Source organism: Tachyglossus aculeatus, chromosome X4 (genome assembly GCF_015852505.1).
Source record: "Tachyglossus aculeatus isolate mTacAcu1 chromosome X4, mTacAcu1.pri, whole genome shotgun sequence".
Taxonomy (NCBI): Eukaryota; Metazoa; Chordata; class Mammalia; order Monotremata; family Tachyglossidae; genus Tachyglossus; species Tachyglossus aculeatus.
Genome location: NC_052098.1, coordinates 20,836,736 through 20,860,363, shown reverse-complemented (window position 1 = coordinate 20,860,363; position 23,628 = coordinate 20,836,736). Strand labels below are relative to the sequence as shown.

The window sequence follows — 23,628 nt, the reverse complement described above, 5'->3', positions numbered from 1 at the left end:
CTAACTCATGTCCACATCCTTTTTTCCTCTTTCTTCCTATCGGCAGCTAATGGGAAAGGAATATGTCTACTAACTCTGTTGTACTTTTCTAAGAGGTTACCACAGTGTTCTGCACATAGTAAGTGTTCAATAAATATGATTGATTGATTGATTTTAGTTCCTGACTTCCCAGCTAGATTGTAAGCTCCTTGAGGGCAGGATCAATTCCACTGATTCTGTAGTACTTTCCCGAGGACTTTGTCCAGTGATTCATTCATTCAATCATAGTTATTGAGCGCTTACTGTGTGCAGAGCACTATACTAAGCGCTTGGGAAGTACAATTCAGCAACAAATAGAGACAATCCCTGCCCACAACGGGGCTCACAGTCAAGAAGGTGGGAGACAGACATCAAAACAAGAAAAAGGGCATGAGTAACGTCTTTATCAATAAATAGAATTTTGGATATATGCACATCATCAATAAAAATAAGTAGAACTATAATTATAGATATGTCCATAATAATAATGATGATGGCATTTGTTAAGCTCTTACTATGCGCCAAGCACTGTTCTAAGTGCTGGGGGGAAATACACGGTGATCAGGTTGTCCCACAGGGGACTCACAGTCTTTATCCCCATTTTACAGATGAGGTAACTGAGGCCCAGAGAAGTGATTTGCCCAAAGTCGCACAGCTGACAAGCAGCGGAGCCCGGATTAGAACCCATGACCTCTGGCTCCCAAGTCCGGGCTCTTTCCACTGAGCCACGCTGCTTCAATAATAACAATGATGGTATTTGTTAAGCGCTTCTATGTGCCAAGCACTGTTCTAAGTGCTGGGATAGATAGAAGGTTATCAGGTTGTCCCACGTGGGGCTCACAATCTTAATCCCCATTTTCCAGATGAGGTAAGTAGGGCGCAGAGAAGTTAAGTGACTTGCTCAAAGTCACACAGCTGACAAGCAGCGGTGCCGGGATTAGAACCCATGACATCTGGCTCCCGAGCCCGGGCTCTTTCCACTAAACCACACTGCTTTCGTATATACATAAGTGCTGTGGGTCGGGGAGATTGGTAGAGCAAAGGGAGCGAGTCAGAACAATGGGAAGGGGAGGGGAGTGGGAGCAGAAGAAAAGGGGGGCTTAGTCTGGGAAGGCCTCCTGGAGGAGGTGAGCTTTCAGTAATGATTGATTCATTCATAGCTAAGGATAGAGGCATTTACTACTAATTGTGGTATTTGTTAAGTGCTTATTATATGCCAAGCACCGCTCTAAGCACTGGGATTGATACAAGGTAATCAGTCCCTGTCCCGCATGAGATTCACAGTCTTAATCACTGTTCTCCAGATGAGGTAACTGAGGCCCAGAGAAGTGAAGTGACTTGCCCAAGGTCACACAGAAGACAAGTGGCAGAATTGTTATTAGAACCCAAGTCCTTCTGACGCCCAGGCCCCTGTTCCATCCAGTAGGCCCTGCTGCTTTGGTCACAATTCAAAATTCCTGAGCTGGAAAACAAAAGGCTGTGGTTGTAGAATCAGGTTATTTTTGTCATGAGGCTGCTTCCTTTTGTACGTTTCTTGTCTAGCCAAGGTTTTGTCCCAATTGACGGTTGATTGGTAACCCTGAGCCCTCCCCCTTCTGCTGACGTAAACTGCATCAACTCTGGGTTCCTAGGATTGGCTTGGAGGAAGTACACAGCTCCAAAAACATTGATTTTTGTCTCTATGGCACAATCTTCACTATTCATTCATTCATTCAATTGTATTTATTGAGCGCTTACTGTGTGCAGAGCACTGTACTAAGCGCTTGGGAAGTACAAGTTGGCAACATAGAGAGATGGTCCCAACAGCGGGCCCACAGTCTAGAAGGATTGGTGTTCGACTAGTCACTAGTGTTCGACTGGCCCATTGTGACAGATTGTCCCTGCGGAGATTTGAACTGAAACCTTTCATATGATGCCATTTGCCTTTTGCAGTGTTGAGAGAGACCAGCAAAATTATATCGCTCTATTTAGTGCTTTGAATGGAAATCAATGTGCTTGTGAAAGCTGGAGCATGGAGGTATGACGAGAATTTGAGCACTAAGGAGGAAATGAAAGATATAGGCAAACTATTTCCTTTTCCCTGAAGAAATCCCTTTCTTTTGAAAACCAGCGGGTCATACCCCCACAGAAAAAAACAAAACATAAAAATGACAATAAAAATGAAATACTTATTTAGCCTGAAACCACATCCTGGTAATTTACTGTTTTATTATGTGTAATATTATAAAGCACCATAATATGTTGAGAAGAATAATGGCTTTTCTCTTATGGATGTGAGCTCCTAATATCCTCAATTACCAGGGTATTTAGTTACAGCTGCCATGGTGAACCATGGACTTCACATTGGGATTTCTTTTCCTTGCAAAATGTGTCTGTAGGATATTTTCATAATTTACTTTCCTGGCCGAAGCTGACAAGAGTGCAGTAAAGCGGCAGTGAGGAGGGGATTCTTCCACTCTCCCTTATTCTCCATTTGAAACCTATTTGCATCTGCTTCAAGCAGAGTATCATTCCTTGAGCAGCAGCTGTTTGTACTGCTATCGACTCTCTTCCCTCTTCATGCAGCTCTTTCACAGTACAGGGTACAGTCATCCTAAGGGCAGAATACCTGGAAGTATGCACCCCCTAAACCCCTTCTGATCACGCCTTCTAATAGCACGTTATGCCATCAGGAGTGCTTCGCATGCAGAGTGTGGGTCAGTAGTAACTTTGCCAAGTGTCCCAGCGCTGACAGGAAAACTTTACTTCCACATAGACATCATTCTGCGGAGCGTGTTTGCCTGCAAAGCGCTGGGGGTAGAACTGAGTACTTTCTATTGAAAAAGATGTGCCATTAGATTTTTAACACTGGAAAACAAAATTCTTCCTTAGGTTACTCATGTGCAACTTTAATAAAGTGCTAATAAAAATGTTTCCTTATGATTATATCGTAAATACTTTTAAAATAGCTGCACTTAAATCATATACAAGATATCAGATGGAGCCACATCTCTCAACCTTATTCTTCCATGAAAAAGCCGTCTAAACTTTCCATAGGAATTCCAGTACAGATTTATGCGTAAGATTCCTTCCCAAACCTCTGGTGTTCAGTGCAAGGATAGATCGATCAGTAGTAATTGTCCATCACCAGATGCTTGGATCGGACAATTAAAAAAAAAAAAAGACATGGTCCCAATCCTCAAAAAGCTTCCAATTTAATGGACTATTACAGGGCATCATGTGTGCTACAGGCGACTCAATGCCATTTGAGGGGGGTGGACAGAGATGCAATAGGAGTTCTGTAATCCATCAGTATGTCCGCCCCTGCTCGGCATCACTCAAAAACCTACTTAACATACCTCAATCTGCCATCCAGAGCATAGTTGTTCTTCTGAAATACTCTTGAGACCTTTAGGCAAGAAAATCAGGTGGAGGAATTTTAAGTCTTTCATGACCTGGAATTAAGTACTGGGAGGTGACTTTAGCCATAAGATTGATTCAACAGTATGAGAGATTTTAGTTGGTTTTGTACCTTTATCTGGCAGTTGAAATTGGTGTAAAATAATTTAGCAACACATATGAGTCTACAGCTGTATTTATTACAATCACAGTCCCTTTCGTATACTTTGTCCTTCTTTCATTATTTTCTTTGTTGTCTAAGTTTTTTTTTCCTACTGTGTTATTCCTTTTATAGTATGCACATTCTGTCCACTTCCCCCACCCTTCACCTCCTAGGTTTTGGTTGACATGCACACACTTCCTTTCCAAGAGCCTTTGGTTGACTGTTCTTCAAGTGTTTCTCAAGCTTATCATTACTATTATTACTTTGTTAAGTATTTATTATTATTATGATTTTTGTGGTATTTGTTAAACATTTCTTTGTTCCAAGCACAATGCTATGGGCTGAGGTAGATGCAGGATTATCTGGTCGGACATACTCACTGTCCCACATGGATCTTACAGTCTAAGGGAGATAGAGAAGAGCTATTTCATCCCCATTTTACACCCATTTTACAGACACGGAGTAGTAATTTGCCCAAGGTCACGCAGGAGACAAATGGCAGAGCTAGGATTAGAACCCAGGTCCCTTGAGTCCCAAGTCCGTGATCTTTTCGCTAGACCATACTGCTTCTCAAATTGGTGTAGGTATCTCTTTTCCCTAAGAAGCATCCTTTTTCATTCATTCATTCAGCGGTGTTTATGGAGTGCTTACTATGTGCCGAGAGAGCTCTTAGAAGAGTACAATAGAACAGAGTTAGTAGACACATTCCCTGTCCACAACAAGGACTACCCCCTAAATTGTTCAGGGCCCTTAGTTGGTACTTTCAGCCCCACCTTGGTCTCATGTTTAAGGTTGTGAGTGAATAGACAGGAATTAGAAGACATAGGAGTGGGAAGAGCAGAATGGATGTCCCTAGCAGAGTGAAATTAGTTCTGTATGTGACTGAATTTGGCAATCATAGACATGAGAAACAACAGGGTTCAATTCTTCCCAGCCGTGCTTCAGATCTGTCAGGTCTTGTCAGAAACTTGGGATGAATAAGTTCGGGAGGCTGGCTACCAAAAGCCACATGTTGGAGTGAAACACTGGCTTCATTCCTAAAACTGGAAACCCTTTGTCATTGATATTGATATCTTTATCAATAAATAGTATTTATTGAGTGCTCGCTGTGTGCAGAGCATTGCACTGAGTGCTTGGGAGAATACAATTAGAGTGAAGAGACATGACCCCTGTCTTCAAGGAGCTTTCAATCTTTAGGATTGAGAACTGTTACCCCAGTGTGATGCCAGTGTATTTTCCAGTTTCTCTTTGTAATTGCTGTTTTTCCCTATATCAGTGTGAAGGGATTTCTGTAGGGATTTTAGTAGCAACTACAACAAGATGTGTGCTGGATGCAAGTATTGGTTGAGCATGTCTACTTGGTTTCTCATTTGTGTGACTGTTGACTTCAACGATGGTGTCTTTTCAATATTTTGGAGATCAGTTCTGTCATGAAATGTGTAGTTTCAACTTGGTCAGGTGACTACCTCTCCATCATTGATGCGATGGGACCAAATTTATCTTAGAAGGTGTGGAGTCTGTGTGACTAACTGCTTTTTCCAACTTTCCAACTTAAAGTGAGTCTGTGAATAATAATAACAAATTATTTTTGTATGCATTTCTCCAGGTGTTTTTCTTTTTTTTTTTTTTTTGCTTGCATTAGGCTCTGCTTCCTTCTTGGGATTCAAAGGAGGAAGCTTCTTAAATTCTCAAGTTAGTCTTTGAGCGGTATGAATTTTACCTCTGTGTGTTAGCCCTTCATGGGCCAGCTTCAGACTGTTGGTGAGGAATTTCTTCCATTTTCATTTTGTGACCCCCCAACACCTTGGCTTAATTTGCCTATTGGCCCCTTCATATTCTGCTTGACAGCCAAGGCATTATAATGAAGTTGTCTGTCATTTTTTAATGGCTTTCTCCAGATTAATGGGTGAAATTTTAACTTAATCATGCCTTTTCATTGGGCTTGTCTGCCGTAAATGACCTTATCAAGGGTTAACGTTCCTACCCATTCAGCCTCTCAGGCCATTGAGATGCATCAGTGGATTGAGATGCATCATGAGGGAAGCAGTGTGGTCCAGTGGAAAGCGCACGGGCCTGGAAAACAGAGAATCTGGGTTCTATCATGGCTCTGCCACTTGCCTGTTGTGTGATCTTGGGCAAGCCATTGAACTTTGTGCCTCAGTTCCCTCATCTGCAAAAGGGGGGTGAAATAACTGTTCTCCCTCCTATTTACTCTGCGAGCCCCATGTGGGACCTTGTTATCCTGTATGTACCCCAACACATAGTATAGTGCACATAGTAAGTGCTTAACAGATACCGCAATTATTCATTTTATGCATCAGTGTCTTCTAGACTGTGAGCCCGTTGTTGGGTAGGGACCGTCTCTATATGTTGCCAACTTGTACTTCCCAAGCGCTTAGTACAGTGCTCTGCACACAGTAAGCACTCAATAAATATGATTTATTTATTAAATGGATAGAGCATGGTCCTGGGAGTCAAAAGGTCAGGGGTTCTAATCCCAGCCCTGCCACTTGTCTCCTATGTGGCCTTGGGCAGGTCACCTCATTTCTCTGTGCCTCAGTTACCTCATCTGAAAAATGGGGATTAAGATTGTGAGTCTCCTGCGGGACAGGGACTGTGTCCAACCCAATTCAGCTTGTATCTGCCCCGGCGTTTTGAATAGTGACTGGCACATAGTAAGGGCTTAAGAAAGACCGCAATCATCATTAAACACTAGTGCTTAGTACAGTGCTCTGCACACAGTAAGCGCTCAATAAATACGATTGATGATGATGATGATGATGAAGTTGGGCCTGGGGAGAACAAGTATGTACAGAAGACTCAATTCTCTCCTTTCTATGCTCTCTGGAAAGACTCGAAGTCTTGGACCGCAGGTCACATGATAATCGATCAGAGGTGTTTCTGGAGGGCTTCCTGTGTGCAGAACACCGAGTGACGTGCTCAAAAGAGTACAGTACAGCGGAGTTTATAGACACATTTCCTTCCTATAATGAGCTTACAGTTTAGAGGGGAGAAATAAACATGAATCGAATAAATTATCGGTATGTACATACTACCTTGTTATTAGTCTCACCCCAGTACAGTCAGTAAATGTACTGGAAATATTTACCACCCCAGAGTAATGAATACTACCTCAGAGCTGAATTATTGCTGTTTTCCTAAAACCGAGAGCCAGAGGAAGAAAGGAATTGGGAATGATCACGTAGCTGGCTGCGAAAAGGGATCCTTCCCAGATCTGAAGCAGCGCTGTTCATGCAGTCTAACCAGTCTAGGGTTAGGGCTCACAGTCCTAATTCCCATTTGACAGATGAGGTAACTGAGGCACAGAGAAGTGAAGTGACTTCCCCAAGTTCACACAGCAGACAAGGGTCAGATTAGAGCACAGATCCTCTGAATCCCAGGCCCATGCACTTTCTACTAGGCTGCGTTGCTTCTATTTTCTTTTCCGGGCTTGAAAAAGAAAGACCCTTTCCTTCCAGAATACATGGATGAAATTATGTTTGCGTAAACAGCCCGTAAACTCATTATGGGTGGGGAATGTGTCCCCTAAACCGTAAACCAGTCTAACCTGGATAGAATTTGGCCAGGCCTGAAGGAGATGTCCAGAAACCTCAGCATGGACAGGAGCAATCACTAGGCTTCTATAATATAGCTCCAAGAGCCCCAGCTAAGGCAGAAAGAGGCTATGGCCACACAAAGCAAGGACTCACCCAGCTGTGGAAAATACATGTCATCACAAAGTTGTGATGATTACATCCTATGCCCCATATTGAACTCCTGCTGCTTCTCATAGAGCCCAGGATCATTCTTCACGGTCTCTTTCTGTTCGACTGAGCTACTGAGTTATCAGTCCAAAGAAAACTCAAAAAGTACATAGGTTCAGTGTGTATGACCCATGTGGCCTTACATTTTTTGGTTTGTTTTAATGGCATTTGTTAAATGTTATGTGACAGGCACTGTACTAAGTATTGAGTTGGGTACAAGGTTGGACACAGTTCCTGTCCCACATAGGGCTCACAGTCCTAATTCCCATTTGACAGGTGAGTTAACTGAGGCACAGAGAAGTGAAGTGACTTCCCCTAGTTCACACAGCAGACAAGGGTCAGATTAGAGCACAGGTCCTCTGAATCCCAGGCCCATGCACTTTCTACTAGGCTGCGTTGCTTCTGTTTTCTTTTCCAGGCTTGAAAAAGAAAGACCCTTTCCTTCCAGAATACATGGATGAAATTATGTTTGTGTAAATAGACCGTAAACTCTTTATGGGCGGGGAATGTGTCCCCTAATTCTGTTGTTTTGTAATCTACCAAGAGCTCAGTATTCATTTATTCATTCAGTCAGTCATATTCATTGAGCTCTTACTATGTGCAGAGCAATGTACTAAGCATTCGGAAAGTACAATTCAGCAACAGAGAGAGAAAATCCCTGCCCACGAGGGGCTCACAGTCTAGAAGCACAGTCCAGTGCTCTGCACACAGTAAGCGCTCAGCAAGTGCCACTGATTGATCGATTGATGTACACATTGAATATGCGTCCTTATTCAAGTGTGTATACACCCTTGAACACACCAACACGTCCTCAAGTGCACAGGAACCCATACACCCATACAAACTAGCTTTGTCCATCTTTTCTGTCCTGCTGGAGAAATAGTAGTAATTCCTACCTCCTTTATAGGTACTACCAATCAAGATTTCAAAAATGGACTTAAATGTGAGGGCTGTCACAAGAGTAAAAGCAATTTATGACATAAATATTTTAGTGACAGCTTCCAGCAGTTTCTCCTCTAGGAATCGGAAGGAGTTATTATTCTATTTCTGCCGACTCTTCTCTTCTTGCTTATGCTCCATTGGCTTCAATGATAGTGATAATACAATGACAAATATGGCCTGCAAAAAGCATCCACAGTCTTTCCTCTGCTCCATAACTGATTTGTATGCAATAGACAAGGCTTCATCAAACAGATACTTTCCTACCCCCTGAATTGATGAGGAAAATGTCTACAAAATTTGATAAATAGCCTTTAAAAATGTTGGAAAATCTTCAAATATGGGCGATAATAATCAAATAGTTAAAGGTTATGTAATTTGTAAGGGATTCTAATTTGAATGATTGCTTACAGCACAGGAATGAAGGCGCATCATCTCATTTCAAAGTGTAAAACAAAAAGTACAGATCCATAACTGAACAATTTCAGAGGAAAAAAAAGTCTTACCAGATCATTGAATTTGCTCTCTTGCTAGGATTGGATCTAGGGCCTAAAGTAGAAGATAAATGACGCAGGAGAAGTTAGAATGTTACCTTCCAGTTCTCTTAGTCGTGAACGCATTTAAGTGCCATCCCTTGAATTATTTTTCAGTGCATTTTATTCATGCATTCAATCATTTTTTCCTGCTGTGAGCCCCTTTTGTCCTCTTTGTTTCCATCATATTTGTCTTTGCCTGTTTCCTTTCAGAACCCTCTGTTGCCATTTTCTTTATTCGTGTAACTATTTCATTGGCGGTATACTTCCCGACGTTGTCCTGCTCTGTGAATTCCACCGTACCGTTACCGAGGAGGACATTCAAATCTGCATAATTTGTTCAGGTTTCAAGGAAACGAGATAGCATGCCTAAAATGGAGAGATGACTTATGTGCCTCGCTTGGGTTGATGTGTTTTGCCAGTGGTGAAGAAAAATAGTTGTTAGGAGCTGAGAGCTTTGTGTATTAGTCTAAACCAGCGTTGGGCAATTATTTTGGCCAGAGGTCCATTTCCTCATTTGAGGCCTCATTTGGAGCATTTACTCAGTCGCCGGTCGGGGTGAGAGTTGAGGCAGTGGATGGGAGTGAGATTTTCCACTATGGAAAGGCAGTCACTTCTGCCCAAGGGCGGTTCCCACCTGCTTTCCAGTCAGGCACAGATAGGGTCGGTCACCCCTCATACGCTTATCCTGATAGAGTCGCAGCAAGGCGGGAGGTTTGCGAGCTGCACCCCTCGCAGGTTCAGAGTCAGGCAGGCGCTGCTATCTGGCCCGTGGCCCATCTTAAATTGCGTGGCAGGGGGGTGTTTTTCCCACCTCTGGTCTAAAAGGCAATATTTTTACTCCGACTCAAATACCCAATTCCCCTTGAGAGTATCTCTTTTTGGAAGGTGAAAATTGGTGTTTTAACTCCTGTACTGGTGTCTGAACACTGCCTGTTAAGAGCCGCGTCTCGTTGGCTTCGTAACTCGTTGTCACGAGGCATTCGGGTTTCCCTTAGAAACCCAGAAACAGTCAAATGAAAAAGCTCCCCAAACTAACTTAGAATCAGCCAGCTTAGACCATTCTGTAAGTCCAACGGATCGGTTGCGACTGTCGCAACTTGCATAATAGCTCCTATGGAAACACGACGCAGAAAAATAGTCAACTTCGCCACGTTCCTGTCCAATGGGCAGCTGAGATACTGAAATGCAGATACCTATTCTTGCCAGCCTCCTCATCCTGAAATAATGTTGTCCTACAGTTCCAGGGAAACCGCGGCTTGTGATTAGCCACACGCAGATGAACACGGCGCTGATTCAGTGGCACCCTCCCGTTGACACGTTTGGCCCCCTTCAGGGCTATCGTCTAAAATTTGGCCGCAAGGACGTGGACCTGCTCACCACCCTCGAGTTCTCCGAGAGAGAAGACCACTTTACGGCCACGGACATCCACAAAGGGGCATCCTACATCTTCAAGCTCTCAGCTAGAAACAAAGTGGGCTTTGGCGAGGAGATGGTAAAAGAGATTTCCGTTCCAGAAGAGGTACCGAATGGATTCCCTCAGAACCTCCAGTCAGAAGGCATCGCTTCTACGTCGGTCCAGTTATTCTGGCAGCCACCCGTTCTGGCGGAGAGAAACGGCATTATCACCAAATACACTCTGCTCTTTAGGGATATCAACCTCCCACATCACCCAGTGGAGCAGCCCATTGTTCCCGCTGACACCACTGTGACACTCACTGGCTTAAAACCAGATACCACATATGATGTCAAAGTACGTGCTCACACCAGCAAAGGGCCCGGCCCATATAGCCCAAGTGTCCAGTTCAGGACACTACCCGTGGATCAAGGTAGGATTTGTCTGCTTACGGCCTTCCCATTTAAAGGAATGTCCATCTTGGGATATCAGTGTGTTGAAGCTGTAAATAAAACTGACCGGCCCATTGATATCAATAGGTTCAACGAGCACAAAAGGTAAAGTACAGACATCTTACTCTGTTTTGGACACCTTAGATTTCAGTTATTCCGGGCCAAGCCGGTCTGGCTGCCAACTGCGCAATATCTACAGGTAAGGAAAGCACAATGCATAGGACCGAATTGGTAAGAGAGGAAAGAGCTTGGTAAAAATGGGGCAATAAAATGAATGACTTAAGCAGGTAGGAGAATTGCACTTCACTTTTCTTTGGCACAACGGAAGCCCGTAGCTTAAGCCCGTGATTAGTGGTAGAAATGGGCCCGGTTGTGACTTTTAAGATGTGGTTTAAATACACTGTGTTTCCTTTCCCAGCAGTGTTTGCAAAAAATTTTCATGTCAAAGCAGTAATGAAGACCTCAGTATTGCTGTCTTGGGAGATTCCAGAGAATTACAACTCTGCAATGCCTTTCAAAGTAAGTTGTTTTCCTAATTTGTAAAACATCAAGGATAAAAGTGGGAGTAGAGTTCATCTGGTTAAGTTGTTTACTAAGCGTGCGGACCATTTTGGTTCTGCTGTATTTAAACTGTACACTAATCAGCGATATCGACCGAAGCGGTTGAGTTTGCCCCTTTGGCGATGTCAACTTTCCACCTTAGAATTAATGGGATGGCAGCCTTCCAGATTTAGAAGCCTTGTAAACTCTGCCTTACGGGTTCCATTTTTTTTTTTTTACCCCTGTAATGCTGTTGTTGGGCTGGTTTGGACTGAAAGGATGAAAAAGGCCTCGAATCTTCTTTTGGTGTTTCAGGTCACGCTTCCTCGACCTAAACCCTGGCCTTTGAGCCCTCTCTTAAGAAAGCAATCCACCTGATTTCTAGTCATCTGTAATACAGTGAGTGATTGGGAAGTGGTTCAGGTCACTGCTTTGCTTGTAATTCTTTCTGCCTCATTTGAGTCCTCCTTGGCCACCTCCATAAAAAAAAAAATGGTCAGCGCAGAGTACTGTGTCTTGAAGCAAACGCTTGGGGAACATTTGTGAGAGTGAAGGGCAGGTATACCGTGGAAGCCAATAGAAAAGTGGTGATGTAGACAGAACGCTGACAACCAGGAGCAAATTGATGGGAATGCCAAAACTTAACTCACATTGAAAAAGGCCCACATTCACTGCAGCATTCACTCTCCTGGTGTCGGTTTAATTTTAAAAGGCGTGCTTTAGAAAGGTGATTTAGGAAGAGGGAAGCCCATAAAGGAATGATGGATTCCATAGGGCACTGAACTCTGCTTGAAAGCCCAGCCAGATTCATTTATGTTTTCAGAAAGGCACAGAACAACGTTTTGGAAAAAAAAAATCTTTTTTATCCAACGCTGACCTAACGTCCTTGAATGGGCGTATCTGTCTAGATCCTTTACGATGATGGAAAAATGGTGGTTGAGGCCGACGGCCGGGCCACACAGAAGTTGATCATCAACCTGAAGCCGGAGACGTCGTATTCCTTTGTGCTGACAAATCGTGGGAACAGCGCTGGTGGTCTTCAGCACAGGGTGACGGCCAAAACAGCCCCAGATGTCCTGCGCACTAAGCCAGCTTTCATCGGCAAGACCAACCTAGATGGGATGATCACTGTGCAGTTACCGGAAGTACCGGCAAACGAGAATATCAAGTGAGTCTGACGATAGCAGGATGTCTGAGATTGGGCGACCTAGTAGAGGGAAAGCAGGAGTCTCGATCTTTTCTGGACGTAATTGAACCCAGGACACAAAGTACCCATGCCGTGTAAATTGAGCCTGAAAGATCGGAGGAGCGTGGCTCTACCACTCCCCTGCCAGAGTTTCCTTGCAGTTTGGAGCACAGAGGGAAATATCCAACGTGGCACATCAGAGCTGTTGTTCTGAAAAAATTCAAATGGAAAGATCCATCCCGCTGTTGATCAAAGCACATGTTTCATTTGGAGAATGGCATGGAATTTGACCGGGGTAAAGGCGGCCAAGAGAATCATAGCTGAGTCGATGTTTTTGGAGGGAAATCGTGGGCGAGCTGATGCAAAGCATCATAATCCACAGCAGTCTGTTGCTACAGACCTTGGAGAAATAGCTTCCCCAAAGGGTTAAAGCTACTCCCACCTCTGTTAGGTAGAAGCCTCCATTTTCTTTTCTTTTCTCAGACAACTGGAAATGACTAAGAAGCAATAATTTTTTTTTTTTTTTTGGACCAACTGGTCAATGAAAAGGTGCAATTAAACTGAAAGGCTAGGTGTACATCCAAACTTGTTTCAAAAATGGTCCCTCTTTCCTCCCAATCACCTGTAAGCCATGCTAATCGCTGCCAGGATGATAATGGGTGTTTAAATAGGTACTACAGAGTTTGCTTTCAATTAATTAATGAAGTAGGAAAGAACAGGTTTCAACAACCAGGCAGTAAACTCTGGTTGTTTAGATTTAACTGTTTTTTTTTTCCTTGAGATATTTGGGAAAGACTTCAGCAAATGTATCAGCGGCTACTTAAAATGCTCAGGAAGGTCATGTGCTGGCTTGACAAGAGAGGTAGCAGTAGAGGGCTGATGCAGGGATCAGAGAAGAGAGAATGTAAAGACTTGTCCAAAAAACCCAAAAACCCCACAAACCACGAACCATAGTGCAATCATAATTGTTATTGTTGCGGATGCAGTAATCCCTGGTGATCTTTAAGGTCCCCTTGTGTAATGTGAAAGAAATGCTGAGAAAAGTGATCCAGTCATTCAATATTTGTTGCAGATGTGATTGGGATGCCCTGAGGTAAAGGCTTTTTTTAGTACGTGCAAAAAATCTTTGTCCTTTTCATTAGAGACCAGAGGATTCAGGCCAAAGCAGGCAAGCAATGGGTGGGGTTGAAGAAAGGGAAAGAATAAAAAGACCAAAAAAGGAAGGCGAGTTTTATTAAGCCGAGAAAAGAGTAGCTCAGATCAGATTGTGCTACAATAAAATCAGTCAGTCAGCATTGGCAGAGTGTTGTAGGAAGTTCTTGAGAGAGTAAAATATAACAAAGCTGGTAGTCACAACCTGTCCACATGTATTGTTTTGTTGTCTGTCTCCCCCTTCTAGACTGTGAGCCCGTTGTTGGCTAGGGACCGTCTCTATATTGTTGCCGACTTGTACTTCCCAAGCGCTTAGTACAGCGCTCTGCACACAGTAAGCGCTCAATAAATATGATTGATTGATTGATTAATACAGCGCTCTGCACACAGTAAGCGCTCAATAAATACGATTGAATGAATGAATTAATTTAAAAAAATTATGGGCGTGTATATAAGGGCATATACTGAGACTGAGGGTGGGGTGAATATTAAGTGCTGAAAGGGTACAGCTGCAAATGAATAGGAAAGCAGAAGGGAGAGGAAGTAAGGGAAATGAAGACTTAAGGAAGGCCTCTTGGAGGAGATGTGATTTTAGTAAGGCTTTGAAAGTGGGAAGAGCGGTGGTCTGCCTAATAGGAAGTGGGAGAGAATTCCAGGCCAGAGAAAGGATGTGAGCAAGGGGTTGGCGGTGAGATGGATAAGAGTCAGGTGCAGCGAGTAGGGTGACGTTGTAAGAGCAGAGTATGCGGCTGGGTTGTAGTGGGAAATCAGCAAGGTAAAATGGGACGGAATGAGCTGATCGAATGCTTTAAAGCCAATGGTAAGAAGTGTCTGTTTGATGCGACCTTGGGCAAGTCACTTAACTTCTCTGTGCCCCAGTTCCCTCATCTGTAAAGTGGGGATTAAGACCGTGACCCCCACGTGGGACAACCTGATTACCTTGTATCCCCCCCAGTGCATAGAACAGTCCTTGGCACATGGTAAGCACTTACCAAATACCATTATTATTATTATGTGGAGGTAGTTGGACAAACATTAAGGGTTTTTGAGGTATGGGGAGATGTGAACTGATCTTATTTTAGAAAAAGGATCTAGGCATCATAGTGAAGTGAGGACTGGAGAGGGGAGAGACAGGAGGCAGGGAGGTCAGCAAGGAGGCTGATGCAGCAGTAGTAGTTAAGGCAGGGAGTGATAAGTGATTAGACCAGCATAGTAGCAGTTTGAATGGAGGGTAAAGGGGGGATTTTAGTGATGCTGTGAAGGTAAAACACATGCAATTTGGTGACAGATTGAGAATGCGGGTTGAAGGAGAGAGGTGAGTTGAGGATAATGTCACGGTTACAGACTTGTGAGACAGGGAGGATGGTGGTGTTGTCTACAGTGATGGGAAAGTCATGGGGAGGACAGGGTTTGCGTGAGAAGATGAGTTCTGATTTGGACACGTTAAGTTTGAGATGTGGGTGGGACATCCAAGTAGAAATGTCATCATCATAATAATAGTCTTGATAATGGTAATAATAATAATCTCCCCCTTCTAGACTGTGAGCCCGTTGTTGGGTAGGGACCGTCTCTATGTGTTGCCAACTTGTACTTCCCAAGCGCTTAGTACAGTGCTTTGCACACAGTAAGCGCTCAATAAATACGATTAAATGAATGAATAATAATAATAATAACAACGGTATTTGTTAAGTGCCTATGTGCTTAGTAACTAATTAAGCGCTGGGGCTGATACAAGCAAATTGGATTGGACACAGTCCCTGTCCCATGTGGGGCTCACAATCTCAGTCCTCATTTTACAGACGAGGTAACTGAGGCCCAGTGAAGTGAAGTGACCTGCCCAAGGTCACGTAGCAGAGAAGTGGTCAAGCTGGGATTAGAACCCATGACCTAGTAGTACGTGTTACACCCTTACTAAGTGCCAAGAGCTGTTCTAAGCACTGGGGTAGATATGAGTTAATCAAGTTGGACACAATCCCTGTCTCACACGGGGCTCCCAGTCTAAGAAGGAGAGAGTAGGGTGTAGTGTGACTAATGTAGGAAAAATTCCTGTAAATTGTATGAATCGTGTGTTAATTTTTGTAATTTTCAAATATTCATCCAGCTATGTACTTCCCAAGCGCTTAGTACAGTGCTCTGCACACAATAAGCTCTCAGTAAATACGATTGAATGAATGAAATCCCCACTTCACAGTCGATGGAACTGAGGCACAGAGTAGTTAGGTGACTTACCCAAGGTCACACAGCAGACACGTGGCAGAGTCAGGATTAGAACCCAGGGCTTCTTTCCACTAAGAGACCCTGTGCTGAAGGAAAGAGGAAATGGCAGACTACAGAGAAGGATAGAGGTCATAGAACGATAGGCGTCAGGCGTCTGGGAGTCCGAGGATGTGGATTCTAATCCCACATTGGCCACTTTTCTGCTGCGTGACCCTGGGCCAATTCATTTAACTCCTCTGTGCCTCCATCACCTTATCTATTAAATGGGAATTAAAATCGCAAGTCTGATTTGGGACAGGGACCGTGTCCAACCTGCTCATTGGTATCTACCCCAGTGCTTAGTACAGTGTCTAGCACACAGTAAGCACTTTACAAATATCATTAAAAGAAAAATCAAAGTCAAGCAGAAAGATACAGTGGAAAGCATATATGGTTGGAAAGCCCTTAGGGATTTGAAAAACAGTGAGTCATGGAAGAAAACCAGAGAACAAAAGGAGCTTGGATGAAAAAGATAATAATAATAATAAAGATAGTGAAGGTCTACCCCAGCGCTTAGTACAGTGTCTGGCACACAGTAAGCACTTTACAAATATCATTTAAAGAAAAATCAAGGTCAAGCAGAAACATACAGTGGAAATCATATATGGTTGGAAAGCCCTTAGGGATTTGAAAAATAGTGAGTCATGGAAAAAAATGGTAGAACAAAAGGAGCTTGGATGAAAAAGATAATAATAATAATAATAATAATAAAGATAGTGAAGGTCATTGGGACACTAGCTTCATAAGCTATCAATCAATCATTCGCATTTATTGAGCACTTACTGTGTGCAGAGCAATGTATGGAACCCTTGGGAGAGTAAACTATAACAATAAAGCAGAGTTGGTAGACATATTCCATGCCCACAGTGAGCTTACAGTCTTGCCAAAGAGCACTCTACCCCCTTCTAAACTCTAGCTAATTTAGAATGCCGGAATTTGTGACAGGATAGGTGCCAAAGGCAGTGTGCAATGCACTCTGCTAAACTGTGTGATATGGGAAGAATGGCATTCCAAGAAATACTGTGGCATGTCATGACACTGGCAATAAGCAAATTTAAAAGGTGACAAGGATACCATCTTTCTTTCAATATTTGATAATGGACAGAAGGAAATACTGCAAGAGCGATGTTCACACCCTAAGCAGAACTGATGTGAAAGTTATAGGTTTTGGCCAGTTCTGCTTTAGGTGAGCATTTCTGGCAGAGGGCCCACATTTTGTGAACTGGCAAAATGTTTAGGTGATTGAAAGTGGCTTTATCTATCAGCACAAACGTCTTTTCTCTGTTCATTACTGAAAGAAAGAGCAAGGTCAGGCCCATTCCGTAATGCTGTAGTCAAAGGAAAATGAAAAATTAAGGTTCTCTTGTAGATTGTATGATGGGATGGAGAGGGAGAACAGAACTAGAAGGTGGAGTTGGCATCATAGAAAATTTGGCATACGCTAGGTTTCACTACTCTCCTCATTGTCAGGCTTCTTACTTTTGTTTTATTTAGAAACAGCATTTTAAAAGGTGCAGAACTATAAAATGAGCTTTCAAAAAACTCTGTGGACCGCCGCTGGAGCTTTTAGATGCTTTATTCTCCAGTGGTTGGGGGTGGTTGGGATAAAATGGTAGTCCGTTTTATAACAGTGCACAGAAATAGAGGAAATGCAGTCCCATATACTTATCTAGTAAACTAGGTAACATTAGCCAATTTACGAGCTAAGGAGCCTCAATTTTAGTGACGCAGTACCATTTTCGTTTCGCTTAGCCTGTGTCTGATCAGATTATCATGAACGCACCCTAGCATTTTAGCACAGTGCTTGGCTTATGGTAAGAGCTTAGTCAATTTCATCATAGTTTTACTATGCAGTAATGGCTGAAATGTCTATTGGATGAGACAGCCTTGTTACTGGGAAGTGGAAAAGTCATTTTAGATGTCTTTTCTCATTCTTGTCCCCCAACCCATGAATTATGTTCCAGCTTACCTTCATTTTTGACTATTTCCCGTCCTCCAAATGATTGATAGCCTTCCTCCACATTCCAGCCCCAGGTCGAACGTGTACAGAAGGTGATGATTTACCGAGTACTGATCAAACCATCAGTTCTGTGTACAGTAGAATAAAGGTCAATGCCAGTGAGGCTCACAACAAATTTGCAGATTGTTCTGTACTTTTATTCCTTTGCCTGATGAGAGGCGTATCTCCTGTAGATGCTCAATATATTCCTGTTGGTCTGACTGCCTAGAAAGTGATGGTGAATTCTCATTCAAGTAAGTTCCCCTTTTTTCTGTCAAGGTCACTTTAAGGAGAAAAAAGTACCCAGTAGAAATGGAGATCATCATCAAACTCAGGAAATGATTTTTAAGCTCTGTTTAACTCATTCATTCCACATCTAAACGATCTGATTTGCCTAAATCTAAAACAATAAGTACATTAGGGCCAAAGCTCTTGGTTTTCTGCATGACTTGTACGATACTGAACCCTACAATAAGGATGAAACACAATTCTAAAGTACTTATTGAAATAATGAATATTAGGCCTAAAGTTATTTCTTCATTAAATGCTAGCAAAGCTTAGTTTGTAAACTGCCTGGGCTCTCCGTTATGTATTATTTTAGAAATGGCTGTTCTGTTAAGTGAATATTTACTATCATATTAAAAAAAAATAGCTCAAAGACTACAGCTGCATCTACAGAGGAAGAATCCTGAATAATTATATAGCAAATTGCATCCATTTGGGCCTTACACCCTTTTTCACTCACAAGTTTTTTAGCCCAGTGTTCTGGATATTTATCTCAACTGTGTCACTTAATTTTGTAAATGCAGACTGACTTATCAGAGCTTTTGTAATGTTGTTTGTCATCAGATCAGAGGGACATAAAGAAAAATAAACTGAGTTCTGTTAAAGAAGTAATTCTCTTGACTGTACAGAACAATCCCAGGTTCCCAGCTAACATTATTTTAGTGTTGAGGTTTAGATTTGCCCATTGGAGATTCATTCATTCATTCAATCGTATTTATTGAGCACTTACAGTGTGCAGAGCACTGTACTAAGCGCTTGGGAAGTACAAGTTGGCAACATATAGAGACGGTCCCTACCCAACAGTCCAAAGCAGATTTTTCCAGTAGAAATTATTTTCCAACAATAAGTCGGTCTTGTGAAGACTCAAGACGTTTAAGCCTTTATAACATTGCAGAGTAGTGTCAGAGAATTCAACTTGAACTTATTTTTCCATATAGCTTTCACAAAACAAATAAGTGGAGGAAGTAGTTGTTCAGGAGGCAAGAAAATCCTGCCAACTTGGGGGCAAAGATATTTCCAAGGAAGAAAACTGTGTCACTTAGCTATTGTGACAAAGTTCACAGAACTTCCAGGTAATTTTGTTGGAGGAAAAAACATGCAAATATCAGGCAAACAATATTTTTCTTCAAATGGGAACCAAGGAAACATGTAGTACAGCATGGCAATTTCAACTCTCAGTGAGTCATCAGTTATTTGTTATTTTTAAGTACATTTAGAGCCCATGGAAAACAACAGCTATCCCCACCCATCGGTAAAATGAAGTTAGTCACCACTACAGGAGAGAATGGATCCTTTCAAAAAACAGACATGACAGCCTAATTAAAAAATGAATAAAATATCTGTCAGATCCCGCAGCCTAATCGAATATTTCAAATTATTGACCAAAGGCCTAAAAGGGCAGCTCCTCTGCCCTCTTTCCTGTTCGCTGTGAAACAAAATTCCAGTCGCTTTTTGACAAGCTCCTTTATCAGTAGATGTGGAGTAGCATTTTGAATGCTCTGTAAGTGACACTTGTCTCCTTCCACCCTCATTTAAAATAACAGACTTGCTTGATGTTTACCTTGGGGAATAGGAGATGAGAAATTTTGCTGGACCACAGAAGAATAATATAGCACTCTGGATTCCAATGTCCACACCCATCACCATTTGCATCTGTAGCATTGAATGGTGATGTTTAAGTGCTTTCTGTACATTAAGCTCAGGGGTAGAGGCAAGACAATAAATTTAGACACAGTTCCTGTGTCACAAGGGGCTCACAGTCAAAGTGGGAAGGGGAACAGATATTGACTCCCCATTTTACAGATGAGGAAACTGAAGCACAGTGAGATTAAGTGACTTGCTCAAGTTCAGGCACCAGGTAAGTAGCAGAGCTGGGATTAGCACCCAGATCCTGTGATTCTCAGGCCCACGCTCTTTCCAGTAGGCCCAGCTGCCCAGACGGCATAATAAATTGCATTTGTTTAGGCTGAGCTCACTGTTATAACAAAAGCAAGATAGCAAGTTCTCTTTGAATCATCCTACTGATCTTAGCCTGAGTTGGTGGTCTATCACTTGAAATAGTAGTAATAGTGGCATTTATTGACCTTCTATTGAGTGCGATGCACTACACTTGGCACTCAGTAAAATGCAGCAGAAGGAAAACGCTTGTTCCCTGCTGACAGAGAGTTTACAATCTAATGGGAGAGACAGACATACATGTATATTTACAAATGTTGGCAGCAAAAGGAAGAATAAAGGTGGATCTAAGTAGTAGAGCAAATATGCCAGGATGGAGTAGCCAAATAAATCAAACAAATAATAATCAAAATGGATTGGGATCAAAGAGAAATCTCAGTCCTGGGGGTAAGGCCTGTGTCCATTCTTGACCAATGGACATGCATATCAGAGGAGAGGAGCAACCATGGAACTGGAGTCTCTAGCTTTAAATTATCCTTGATGGCCTCATTTTCTCTGGAAAATGGGTTTTCTGGAATGGCCTTTGTTGGTTCCTTACCATGGCTCCCATTTAATTTTGTCTGAGTTCATCAAGCTAAGTGTATTCTTCCATTTGGAAATCTTAATGCAAAGTCTTCAGGGAACTGCTAAATCTGCAGAATCTATTTTTTGAATGGATGTCATAAGGAAACTTGACTTGCAAGTTCTTAAAATGGTGAAAACCTGATTTGGTGAAGTTTTGTCTTCTTTTCAGGACCATTAATAAGAGCATTCACAGAATCCACACAGCAGTGTTCACTCTATTCCTTCTAGTCATAAATAATAATTGAAGAATGAGAGAGAAGATGAGCTTGATCAAAATGCAACAATTAATTTCATTGTTCAGCATTGACTTCCATGTGACCACAGTGTCTGGTGGCAAGCGCACCATGGCATATACATTTAAAACATGTTAATGAAGACCAGCCAGCCTTGAAGACATATTGAAATGTGATCATTAAATATCTAGGCTTTAAAAGATGAAAAGCAGGTGATTGTGGGATGAGAGAGTCTTTGTATGTTCAAAGTTTGCCTCATAGTTTCTCTCAGTCATTATCTAGGGGGAAGGCGATGTCTAAACAGATGCCAGTGTTTTTAAGTGAAACACTTTCTTATTTTGATCTCACGGTTACCTCTTGCTTCCTTTACAGAGGATACTACATAGTGATTGTGCCTTTGAAGAAATCACGTGGAAAATTTATCAAGCCATGGGAGAGCCCAGATGAAATGGAATTAGATGAGGTAGGGTATGTCTCTTTTGGGTGGTTTTGTTTCTTCAGCTTTATTAATCGAAGGACGTGTCTTGGTGATGGCAGCCAGTTTGTGTCCTAGCGTCAAAGTAATTATTATGAATTTGAGTTAGACCCTTGGGATAGGGACAAAGATTCAATTGCTAAAATGGAAAGATGGTTATAGTACAATGTCTCAGTGAGTGTATAACTTCGGGAATTCATATTTTACTCCTTATCCACTGCAAAACCTAATGCAAACGTGAAAGAGTTGCAAGGTGACATCATCAAAGGTTTAATCATCGTTGAGATGAATTTCTTTAAAGATCCGGTTCATCAATATTGGGTTTTCTAATGGTGTAAAAAATGCCAAATTGCAATTTGATCTACAGTTTAACATCTGCCATACCTTAGATTCTCTACCTATTTCTCACATAATTCTGCAGCTGAGGAAATATGTGTCATGAGCCTCGCCAGGGATCGCTCCCCCACAGTATCAGTCACTCAACCGATGAGCCCCTAATCCAGAGATTTGACTCCCTTATAAAAATGATGGTATTTGTTAAGCGCTTAGTATGTGCCAAGCACTGTTCTAAGCACTGTAATTCGGGCACTCAAATGACATGTCAAAGAGGAAAAACCAAACACCACCGTCACAGTGGAAAGCTTTATTTTAAACTAAAACAGGGGTTAGGCACATATGCACACACACATACACACACAACAAACAAAGCACAACACCTATCCAACTGGTTTGCCCAAGTCTTGGTGAAGATAATCGTTTGAAGGAGTCAGACTGCCCACAGTTTGTCATCATCCTGGTTTCCCCCAAGTCTTGGTGAAGATGATCCCACGTTAGAGGAGTTTCAAGGGGTCGGACTGCCTGCAGCCCGTCGTGGTCCTGGCTCAAGTTCTTAGGTGCTGGGCCGCGGCAGCCGGAGGTGCCTTAGTGCATGGTTTAGGTGGTTCCATGCCGGGCCGGGCAAACCGGGCCAAAGAAGGCCAGTTCTTTCCCCCTTTTATCCGTTGTTCTCAGGAGATTGCAGCAGGTGAGCTGCTCAGGATTGCCTGCTGTCTTCTGCTGTTAGTTCACTACCGGGTAAACCAGAGAGGAAGGGGAATATAAAACATCCAGTGATTGAAAAAAATAACGTACATATTGTGATGAGCGAGAGTGACTCCATTTTGTATTATTTGAAGCCGGGAGCAACGAGGCAAGAGTTGCCTCACCCTGGGCTTATCCCCCGCCGGCATGGCCCCATCCGGCAGTTTTTTCCTGCCCAGCAGAGCGATTTAGCCCCTCCTTAAGCTCTCAGCAAGGCAATTCAGTTCAGCTCCTCAAAACTCCTCAGAGAAATAATACAGTTTCTCCTCTAATCGTCTTTTGGCCTTGTTGCTCCCGGAGTCAAATAATGCAAAATGGAGTCACTTTTGCCTCGTCGCTCCCGGGTTCAAATAATACAAAATGTAGTCACTCTCGCTCATCACAATATGTACATTATTTTTTTCAATCACTGGATGTTTTATATTCATTCCTTCAATCGTATTATATTGAGCGCTTACTGTGTGCAGAGCACTGTACTAAGCGCTTGGGAAGTACAAGTTGGCAACATATAGAGACGGTCCCTACCCAACAACAGGCTCACAGTCTAGAAATTGAGAAATTCCAGATAGATCTGGAGAAAAACAGCCAAGAAATGCAAAGGCGACGTCGTTTCGTGTATTATCATGTTACGTTCTTAATGCAAACACAAAACCGAAAGATACTCCAACCTTCTGTGTATTTATCTGGTTGCCAAGGTAGTTCAGCTGGGACAGAAGGTGGGAGATCCACATTATCCATGGTGTTAGAAAAACAGATAGTCCTCTCTTGTAGAGATTAGTAGAAAGCAAGTCCCACTGCTCCTCACTTTCTTACCCTTCAACTGAGCATAAATCTCAGGGTTGAATAGGTTAAGAAGGGATTAAAGAGGAAAACATTCAGGGCCATCCCTGAGCTTTTGTGACACAAGCATGCAATTGGACCTGCGAGGTCTTTATAATATCCCCAATTCCATTTCAAAGCCTGGTCAAATAATTTGAATAAATTTTAAAATTGTTTTTCCCATTCAAAAGAGTGAGCAAAGGCAATTGTTATCTGTGATATAGTGAGAATTTTAATCCTTCAGCAGAAAATGCAAAAGGATGAACTCATCTTTTCTAAGCAATTCAAAACAAGACATGATTTTTGTTGCTGCTGATAATCAATTAAAACTTGAAATATTCTTCATTATTTTTCAATCAGCTTTCCACCAATTTGAAGAGTTATCACCATTCCATTTTGATTGGAATTGGATTTAAAATAAAAGGGCCACTTGCTTAAAC

General features: G+C 42.4%; 1 protein-coding gene across 42 annotated transcripts in view; it reads left to right on the top strand.

Annotated features, from left to right (window-relative positions):
• PTPRD (protein tyrosine phosphatase receptor type D) overlaps positions 1-23,628 on the top strand; it is a 1,852,740-nt gene that overhangs the window by 1,698,211 nt on the left and 130,901 nt on the right. For 22 of the 42 annotated variants that reach the window (XM_038769706.1, XM_038769707.1, XM_038769750.1 and 19 more), the window contains 4 exons: positions 10,037-10,624; positions 11,062-11,162; positions 12,092-12,351; positions 21,187-21,277. In XM_038769706.1, coding sequence (XP_038625634.1) covers positions 10,037-10,624; positions 11,062-11,162; positions 12,092-12,351; positions 21,187-21,277 — 1,040 coding nt within the window. The remainder of the gene's footprint in view (positions 1-10,036; positions 10,625-11,061; positions 11,163-12,091; positions 12,352-21,186; positions 21,278-23,628) is intronic. The other 20 variants (XM_038769731.1, XM_038769730.1, XM_038769729.1 and 17 more) reach the window with 3 other exon arrangements.